This window comes from Temnothorax nylanderi, unplaced genomic scaffold, assembly GCF_030848795.1.
Source record: "Temnothorax nylanderi isolate EJ_2023f unplaced genomic scaffold, tnyl_v1.0 TNYL_tig1478_pilon, whole genome shotgun sequence".
Classification (NCBI taxonomy): domain Eukaryota; kingdom Metazoa; phylum Arthropoda; class Insecta; order Hymenoptera; family Formicidae; genus Temnothorax; species Temnothorax nylanderi.
Genome location: NW_027250540.1, coordinates 1,238 through 11,445, shown reverse-complemented (window position 1 = coordinate 11,445; position 10,208 = coordinate 1,238). Strand labels below are relative to the sequence as shown.

Sequence of the window (10,208 nt, the reverse complement as noted above, 5' to 3'; positions counted from 1 at the left end):
CATATAAATATTTATTCAAGGAGATTCAAATTATGTAGAAGAACTGAGATGATGGCGAGAGAGAGAGAGAGATAGATAGAGAGAGAGAGAGAGAGAGAGAGAGAGAGAGGGAGAGAGAGAGAGAGAGAGAGCAAGAGGGAGAAAAAGAATAGACAGGGTCAATATTAAAAATTAAAAAAAGTACGAAGAATTTGTTAATAATCTCTAATAACTTAAATTAAATTCCGTTCGACTGCATCGCTATTTAAATTACGGTAATAATTACGTAGTAATTACTGATTGTTCGGAGAAATAATTTTACATTATAGCGGAGAGAAAGAGAGAACGTAAACGCGCGCCGTTGAATAGACTCGATTATCACGTTCGTTCCCGAGACGCCTGACTCTTGGATGTGTACACGGTTCTTTTCGAGATCCGAAAGGAGACACGGACGTGTTACGTGTCTCATTTATTGTTTGTGATGCGCCATTCGGCCCTTGACTTGCCGTGCTAGCGTGCACACGACCCGCGACCTGATTCACGCCCAATCGCAATAAAGCGCTATTGAATCGTTAAAATGAAACGGAACGGTAGCCAGGCGGAGACAAAGGCGGAACGCAGTCTTTAAACGGCTCTGTAAGAATCTCGACAAAAATTGCTACGCCAATGCGTACCGATCTTGACTGTCTGCAACGCGATCTTTAATTAGGTAGGCAGTACTTGTGTCGGATAAACTTAAAAATTAAGCGGCGAACATTCGACAATAATTTAAAAATATAATATTATAGATTAAAAATGAAGCGGTAAAAAAGATATATGATATGATAGATATTTATTAAAAATGGTAAATATTAGATGAAAATTATGTGTGCGTCGATTAACGAGAGCTTTACTATAAATTAAATATTTATAGGGATTTTCTCCTGCTTTTTTTGTAAATTGATTATCGTTCGGATCAATGGGTCCGTCACTCCATGCTTCATTTCCTAAATCAAAAATCATGGAAGCGCAATTTTGTTGTCCGACGATTGCACGCGATTCTAATAAGCGCGTCATCCCCAGATGCTTGACAAATATTTTTTAAACAGTCACCGGTGCTTACGCCTGCTTTAAATTCGTTTAAATTTGTCCATTATCGAGGGCAGTTTACCGGATGTCGTTGTCACTGACATTTGCAAATAAAATCAAGCAGCCAATTTAAAAATTGACAATTTAAAAAGCATCACACGGATTTACATAGATTACTGTATTATATATTTACAAGGACTCTCTTTCCAATATTCGCTCCTGTTTCTTTTTTTTCAGATAGTCTCCAAAGACTTAGGCAAAATCTCTTAAACTACTTCTGGAACATGCCCGATATCACGGACGTCAAGATTCCTGAGGGAGCGAACACGACCTCCACAACTAAGGTAAATACTCGGCAGGACCCAATTTACAAATCAGAAATCAATAATCCACGGATTAATTATTTCGTCGCCGTTCGCCAAAGATCTATGATTAATCAGTAAGGATTATCGCCGGGCTCCTTCTAAAATCCTGTTCGGTGCGCCGCGTGTTCTCGGGAAATCAAATTTCGGCTTCGGAAACCGATCGTCGAGCGGCGAATCAACAACGGTGCCGATGCGTTCGCCAAGAGAGCGGAGTAAAATAATCCCACGCGGAGAGGAAGCTAGCTCCGCGTCGCGTCGCGCCGGCCCGGCCCGGACCGGACGCGTCGCGGAGAGATAATGCATCGCCAGCAATTTACGTACACGTGTAAACTGCAGCAACGAGATGACGACGGAGTTACACGGGCGGGAAGACGGGTAGAAGGGGGAGGAACCCCTTAACAATGGCACGGGAGTGCCGACTGTGCGGCGCTGAGGGGTAGGGAGGGGTGATCGGATTACCGCATTTCCCGTCGCGTATTGTTACACGCTCGGAATCTGCGCGCCGCCAGATCTCCCCCGATACGTAAGTCGCTTAACGCGTAATGCGGACCTGCCGCACAAAGCGCGACTACCGGAAGCGGATAACTGTGTCCGCCGAAAAGTTCGCCCGTCGCTCTCGCGAATTCCATTCCTCGGACACCGGCGCCGAAACTCGGACATTCGCGCGCGACAGTCGCGGACAGAAAAAAAAGAGAAAAGAAGAAAAGGGGAAAGGTCTCTTCTGAGACGCCACGGAGCTGAGAGAGATCTCTTCCCTTTTTTAGATCACCTTCCTCATTAACGATTATTATCTGCAAAATCGAGATATATAATCGACAGTTCTTCTTATTTAAAAAGTATCGAAGTTTGCATCAAGCTCGTTTACGAATAATACTTCTCTGCCGTTCAGACGTCGAGGAATTAAAACGTGAATGTGAAATATAAGAAGGATGCATTAAAAACGATGACATGTGAAAATGAGACGTGACTTAGCATTTTGTTAGAAAAAATGTACAAGTATTGTACGGGACTTTCCTCATTGCGCTTTCACGCGTAGAAAGGTGTAGAAAGTTTAATTAAATAGACCGCTTCTAATAATTCATCCCGAAGCACTGTATCTTCTCGTTAGCGGAGCAAACCGCAGACATCGCACTGTCATGTACTAAACGCAGCGTTGCAGATTCTTCAATAATGAAGCTTAATTAATTTTGATGATGCGTTTGTCAGTTGTAGAGCTGCAAACTATTCGATAAACCCGTTTGCGCCTCTGTCTGAACCAGTTCTGGTTCCTTCGGGGGGCACGTGTATGTACACATTACGTTATATCTTCCCGAAGAACTTTGCTGTCAGATAACATTTGGAGATTGAAGGAGAGCTCGAAATTGTTAAACCAATTCCCAGTAGCGAGGATTGCCTTTTTTTTAAACTGAATTCACGCGCGGCTTCGTATCTCGATAAGAGAGACCGAAGACGGCACCGCGTTGATTACACGCAGCTAATCTCTGATTCCCGCAAATGTTTTAATTGCAGATCATTAACGGCCACGTGGTGACGGTCAACGAGACGACTTACATGACCGGCGACGCCCTCAGCGGCACCGCGTTCCGCATTCGTATAATCGACGTGAAGCCGCAGAACGACACCGAGCTGACGCGCGACGGAGGCAACGCGGGACCGGAGTCAACGGTGAAGCCGGAGCCGTCGGAGAGCCGCGAGACGGTCGAGGACTTAAACAACGAGATATCGAAAAACGTGGAGACGCTGACCGCCTAAAAGGCGGTTGATCCGCTCGCGTGACACGTCGACGATCGACGGTATCTGGGTGGATCTCGGACAGAGGAGGAACGACCTTATTTACGTGGCTGTAGTAGAGTAACTTCGGTGCCACGCACCGAGTGTGCATCGCGTTAAGATACAAATATTACTGTAATATATACAATACATATATATAAAGTTGTGTTTCTGTTGTTTCCTATCGCTTCTCGATACGGTAGTTTACGACGTTTACTTGCGTCTCTCTGGGAAAAAAGATTGCCGTCGCTGAAAAGGATAAGTTAGGGATATTTATAAATACGTGGTACGAGAGTTGAGAAGAGAGGGGCTAATTGGTTTCAATTAACGATAATTTGTAGAATTTAATTAATTGATTAAAAAGCTTTTAAATGATTCTGAATCAAATGAAAATTCTCGGTTAAACGTGAAATTGAAATAAATGAGATGTAAAGCTCAATGCGCGTTCACGTTTTTTTAAACCGGACATTTTATACCTTGAACAGTTGCATTTTATGTCATGAAATACGCCTGAAAGACGTTCACTAGCGACGAATATGGAAATAAAATGTTATTGTGTGATTTCTTGTACTTCTCAGATTAATTACTTTCTTTGATCCTTTCTAATTTATAATATTCGTTATACGTCCATGTATCCGACATTTGAAAACTGTTAAAGATTTTTATACATTTTATAAATTAGTAGAAATAAAAGTGGTGTGTGATAACGTATGATATTTTGTAATCAATATATATATATATATATATATATATTTAAATATATATGTAAATTCTCGCATATCTCGTTCTACCTTACATGAATATCGAGCAAAAAAGGTGAAAGCACCGTTACTTGGAGCCACATACTTCGTGTATAATTCACATATCACGCTGGTTTACTGGCTAACAGTTATATATATATATATATATATATATATATATATACATAAAATCGTTTTGTAATAACTAATTATATTACACTGTCGTCTGCCAAGCGGAATATTTACGCCAGTCCAGTTTGTTACGATTTATGCGACCAAATACAAATATGAAGTAAATTACAACTGCTGTATCACATTATCATATTACTTTATATATTTATGGAACGATGCGAGGACTTTTATCCTGTTAAAGATTGCATAGAGCTGATATTTAATAAATCTACACTTCCTACGCATATGGGAAGCGTAGATTTATTAAGTAGAATATATCCAGGTATCCTATTCCTTTCTAGTTCTCCTCACAAATAGTATCTTCAGCGCTGAAAAACGCAAGTGTCGAGTAAGGCATGTAATTTTGTGATGAAAGATCCACACACACATAATTAAGTAAACGTCTGTAAACTATTTATGGAGGAAAAGTTTAATAGAAAAGGCTTCCGTGGGACGTCGATTTTTTATAATTTTATAGAAGGAAAAATGTACGTTCCTGTAGTGCTACTCTAGCGTATTTTTACATACGTACACAAATGTATTTACAGATTGTAAGTCGTGCTGTAAACTGAAATGTTGAGAAAAGTTGACGCAATAAAATGATAGTAATGTATCATATTCCGATAGCACACACCTATCTATGCGCAATGTGCAATTTACATAAGTTTACGATTTAATATCCCGTTCTAATAATTTCGATATTTACTCAAAATAATAATAAAGATTTAAATAAGATTTAAGTTTAGAGACATAAGTCTAAATATATTTAAAACGGATAAAAGTTATAAAGATCTAAACGAGACGGGTAATTTTTTACATTATTGCAGTGCCCATGCATGATAGATAACGTCCCGGGAAAACATTTTTTATATATAATTATACATAAAATATGTCCATACATGTTTTCTTTCTCTTATATAATTTCCTCGTATATTACAAAAAAAGAAGAATAAAAAATAATAATAAAAATAAGTTTTGCATTGTTTTTTTTTACAAAAAAGTGAAGTTTGAAGAAATGAGAAAAATTATCCATATATATAATTATATATAAATGTAATAATTGTATATAAAATTAATTATATACAGAATATTGTACAATCTAATCGCAATTTTGCTTTTTCTAAAGAAACAATGCAAAAGTAATTTTTCTAATTATTTTCCAATTATTCTTCTTATTATTTTTCTTATATATATATATATACGAACAGAGATTATATAACAAAGAAAATATGTATGAGCATAATTTATATGTAATTATATATAAAAATGTTTTCCCGGGATTACTGTTGTAACAGTTTACGTAAAATGTTTTTCACTGATATAGTTGTGTTAGAGAGAGAGATTGTATATATATGTCCTAGCACATAAGTATATTCATATATATAGAAGCGCGCGGCGCAGTCGGCATTGTTCGGGGGACGTCGGTCACGTGAGCCGACCGTGACTCGGTTGCGATGCGAGCCCGGACAAAGTGAGGCTGTAGGCGCATGCGCGGGCCAAACATGCTCGATCTCGTCGCAGCGCGAACGGCCATTCGTTACCGAAACGTGGATCGAGTCGCACGTGTATACGATCAGTACGTAAAAAGGATGTTGCATCATCCAAGAGATTTGTTAATCACTTCATCGAAAGGGACATTGATTCATCCCGCATCCGAACGAGAAGTTCCACGAAGCACGAGAGCTGGCCGCTCAGTTAATTACACGAAGGAAGGAGGGCCAGTATTCCAGTATATTTCTAAAGAAGGAAGGACGACTACTGCCGTTACTGTTTCGAGCATTCCCTCGTAGCTAATTATTATCAACATTAATAAGAGGGATTCAATTACGGCGCAAGCCAGTCACGCCATCCTTTCAAGGATGTGCCTATCCAGAAGCGACGATTCTGCTGTTTGTGAGGTAAACCAAGAAATCTATCGATGTTTTGCTAGTTGAACAGAGCCTTAGGTAACGTTCGTTACAGTCGGCTTGTATTCAATCTCTCTTTACAGAGGCCACTAAATTGGTTACCTCAAGGAAGGTCAACTTTCGGAAAGAAAGTCCTTCTTATGATAACAAACCTTTCTGGTTTTATAACGAAAAGCTGAGCTCAGTACAAGATACATTTTCATTCAATTGATTGCAATCAAATAAGTTTGTCAATTTCATTACGATTCATTTTGATAGTTCGAGAAACACGATTCTTGTGAAAAGAGCACATAGATGTAAAAGAAACTCTGTATTCTATGTTCATATACGTTAAGTTATTCTTAAACATATTAAGGATTTGTCACGACTATCTATTACGTTGTAAAGATAACAATCGTTACGGTGGTGATCTTGTTTACCATCTCTAGCTTAGAATTATTGAGTCATAATTTCCAACGCTGGAAACTGAATATTTCATACTTTACCTTTGATTTAATTTACTGTCTGATATTTAGTATGTATTCTGTGGGTGATAATTTCAGATGAATGATCCTTTTCATGATATACTTTTCTATGAATATTTATAGTAACCATTTCATGGTACATTTAAAGGTTTACATGCTTGGATAAGTCTTCTTATAATGACTTAACGTTAAAAGATGAAAACGAACAGAACCCTGAAGTGTTCTTAAGAAATACTACCACATTGAAATCAGATAAAGAAAGGGATTATTCACCAACTAATATTTATATTCTTTTCATGTATCTATTGCGTCACTGATTTATTGTGTGTATGTACATATGATTTTGTCTTCTGAAACAGATATTATTTAGCTTATAAGAGAAAATATATGCAACCTCTCTCGAACAAAATAGATCTAAAATTAATGTGCCGGTCCCTCCTTAAGATCAATAATTCTTTTGTTTAACTGAAGTTACACAATCCAACATATTTCTAACATTTTGGTCCTTCGAGCCGGATTAGTCATTCCGGATTAGTCATTCCGGATCAGTCATTCCGGATCAGTCGCTTTGGATTTGTAATCTTTTCAACTTTTCAAGTTTAGTATACAGATTCGAATAAAGATCGTAGTTAGAGACAATTTCAAAAGTTGAATACTGTTGTCATTCTACAATACCCTAGAAGGGGAGCGACACATTAACGTTCATGTACAAATAGAAGCACGTGAAGGACATTCCGCTTGAGTCGTTGCGAACTTGAAAATAACAAGGAAATCTTTTCTATTACTGTAGAAACAGAACGATATTCAGATATTATATTTTTTCGAATTAATATTGGATTTATTATCTCGTTCGGTTTAATACGTTTATAGTATTTATTCCTTCATTCATAATGAATTCGATAATCGATCATATACATCAACAACTCGCATTGAGTAATTTCATGGCTAACGCCTGCGATAATTTTGTCAGAATGGAAAGGTCAGGAATGGCGAGAAGAAGTGTAGACGCTAATCTTTTATATCTCAAAGGGAAATGGGATAGGTTTCAACAGAATCACGATGTTATTATACTCGCTATCACTAAACTTGCACGTGAAGACAAGATATTAATTCAGTCGCATTCCTACTTTACTGACGAAATATTCCCTGAAACAAGAACATGTTATTTAGCGTCGGTTGAAAAAGTAAAAGCCGGTATTTATTCGGAAACACAGAGGTCGCTAGAACCTTCATCAATTCGGTCGATGATTGATGAAAATCCCGTTACTAACGCGGTGCTTCCTTCGGTTCATTCAGTTGAAAGTGAGACTCACATGAATGATAGTGTTCATAATCCATATGCGCGTCTCCCTCGAATCGAAATTCCCAAATTCGACGGGACGCCTTCCGAATGGCTTAACTATAAGGATTTGTTCGCGTCACTTGTATTAAAACAGAAAAATTTATCATCCGTCGAAAAGCTACAATATTTGAAAACTAGTCTGATTGATTCTGCTGCTCATTATATTAAAAATACGTCTCTTACAGAGGAGAATTTTACAAAAACGTGGGAAGCTTTGTTGACGCGTTATGATAATCCTAGACTTCAACTTAACACTGCCTTACGATCTCTCATTCGTTTAAAGCCAATGACGAAAGAAGTAGCCAGCGAATTAGAACTAATACACACTACTGTCATTCAAATCCACCGAACATTAGAAACGTTACAGCGCCCAATGGGTGGGTGTGAGGACTTTCTCATATTTTTGACGGTCGAGAAATTAGACCCTGACACGGTCAAAGCTTGGGATTATAAACTGGGTTCGTCGAAGATCCCTCCCACGTGGGACGAGTTTGACGAATTTTTAATGACACGTCTTTTCTCTCTTCAATCTTATGAAAGATCTAGAACAGGCTTGTGAAGATCATTTTCTTTCCACTCATTTGAGGGATGAAACGGGTAGATACGTGGTAAGACTGCCTTTTAAAGGTTCACCCGAAGAACTTGGCAATTCGAAAATTAAAGCCGAAAGGATGATGCGTAGTCTAGCTAGTAAATTTGAAAAGGACTCCAATCACGCGGCTCTTTATAGGAAATTCATGCACGAATATAAGCAACTCAATCATATGGAGAGAATTTCAGACTCAACGCCTGAGCCGTCTTCTGCATATTACCTTCCACATCATGGCGTATTAAGGGAACAAAGCTTGACAACTAAATTACGAGTAGTTTTCAATGGGTCGTGTCCCACTTCTAACGGGATATCGCTGAATGACTTACTGCACACGGGTGCTAAGCTTCAAACCGATCTTTTTGACGTTCTTTTGTGGTTAGATTCTACCTTTACGCTTTCACTGCGGACATTGAGAAAATGTTCCGTCAGATTAAAGTAAATTCAGCAGATTGGGATTACCAACGCATATTTTGGTTAGACGAATTAGGCAAAATAATTATCTTTGTCCTTATCACGGTTACGTATGGATTAGCATGTGCTCTTTTCTTAGCTCTTCGAGCTCTTGTTCAGTTGGTATTAGATGAAGGACAGCGTTTCCCTCTTGCTAAATCTATCATGGAAAAAGGTAGATATGTCGATGAATTCCATGGAGGAGCTAATTCAATAATAAAAGCTAAACAGAGAGTTGCACAGTTAGACGCGCTCCTAATGGCGGGCGGATTTACTTTGAAAAAATGGGTTAGCAATAATCCGGCTATTCTTGAAGATATCCCGCCGGATAGGAAGATCACTTTTCTTCAAAACGATCAGGACAAGTTAGTTAACGTTCTCGGATTGACTTGGGACATCAATACCGATACTTTTCACGTCTCATTAGAACCTTCGATTGTAGGATCGATAACAAAACGTACTGTTCTTTCTGCTGTAGCTAGGTTTTTCGATCCTCTCGGGTTCTTGTCACCAATTACCGTAGCTGGCAAAATATTTATCCAAGAGTTATGGTTATCTAAGTTGGATTGGGATGAAGATCTACCCGATAACTTAGCTAAAAAATGGATTACCTTTACAAATCAATTAAAGGATATGCCCAAATTTGAGATTCCCCGAGGATAGGGTTAAAATCAGACGCTCAGCTCGAGATCTACGGTTTCAGTGATGCGTCTCAGAAAGCCATGGCTGCTGTTGTATTCTTGCGTTCTGTATTCATTAATGGTGAGATTAGGATTAGTTTCATTGCTTCCAAAACAAAGGTAGCTCCTATGAAAAAGCTCACTATTCCCCGTCTTGAGTTAAACGCTGCAGTCTTGTTGGTAAAACTTGTTTGTCATTTACTTAAAGTTATAATCTGAAACAGGTATTCATCTTTCTCGGAATAGATTCGGAAGTTGCAAAAAAATGGATAGAAGGTCATCCTTCTAAGTGGAAGGACTTCGTCCAGAACAGGGTTAGTTTCATACAACAGGCTTTACCTCAGGCAATATGGAGGTTTGTTCCAGGTAATGAGAACCCTGCCGACTTAGCTACTAGAGGCTTAACTCCTTTGCAGTTATCAGAATCGAAGGAATGGTGGCAAGGCCCTCAGTGGCTGTCTTTGAATCCAGTCATGTGGCCAGAAGAGTCACACACAATATCACCCGATGAGAATATGGAGGAGAGAATTCGTCTTGTATCCACCGTTCTTACATCCGAGGTTCCCCAGTTATGGGATCTTCTTTTTAAATTTTCAAATCTCACAAAATTACTTAGAATCACCGCGCTATGTCGTAAATTTATTTTTAAGTTAAAGGGTATCAAGAAATTAGAGTTAACC

General features: G+C 38.6%; 1 protein-coding gene and 1 long non-coding RNA gene across 2 annotated transcripts; both read left to right on the top strand.

Moving 5' to 3' along the window:
• The first annotated feature begins 1,231 nt into the window (after positions 1-1,231).
• On the top strand, positions 1,232-4,711 carry LOC139787377 (icarapin-like). Its single transcript, XM_071726463.1, has 2 exons — positions 1,232-1,391; positions 2,922-4,711. Exons 1-2 carry the CDS (start codon positions 1,332-1,334, stop codon positions 3,162-3,164), a joined length of 303 nt encoding a protein of 100 aa, XP_071582564.1. The 5' UTR covers positions 1,232-1,331; the 3' UTR covers positions 3,165-4,711.
• A 705-nt stretch (positions 4,712-5,416) lies between these two features.
• Positions 5,417-7,294, top strand: LOC139787378 (uncharacterized). The gene is made up of 2 exons (XR_011722626.1): positions 5,417-5,991; positions 6,084-7,294. It is a non-coding gene; the product is annotated as an uncharacterized lncRNA (long non-coding RNA).
• The last annotated feature ends 2,914 nt before the right edge of the window (positions 7,295-10,208 follow it).

Bases quoted from the DNA above. Each gene is read 5' to 3' on its own strand.
- LOC139787377 (XM_071726463.1), top strand. From the start codon at position 1,332: ATGCCCGATATCACGGACGTCAAGATTCCTGAGGGAGCGAACACGACC. The intron at 1,392-2,921 runs GTAAATACTCGG...TTTTAATTGCAG, and splicing joins ACACGACCTCCACAACTAAG to ATCATTAACGGCCACGTGGT.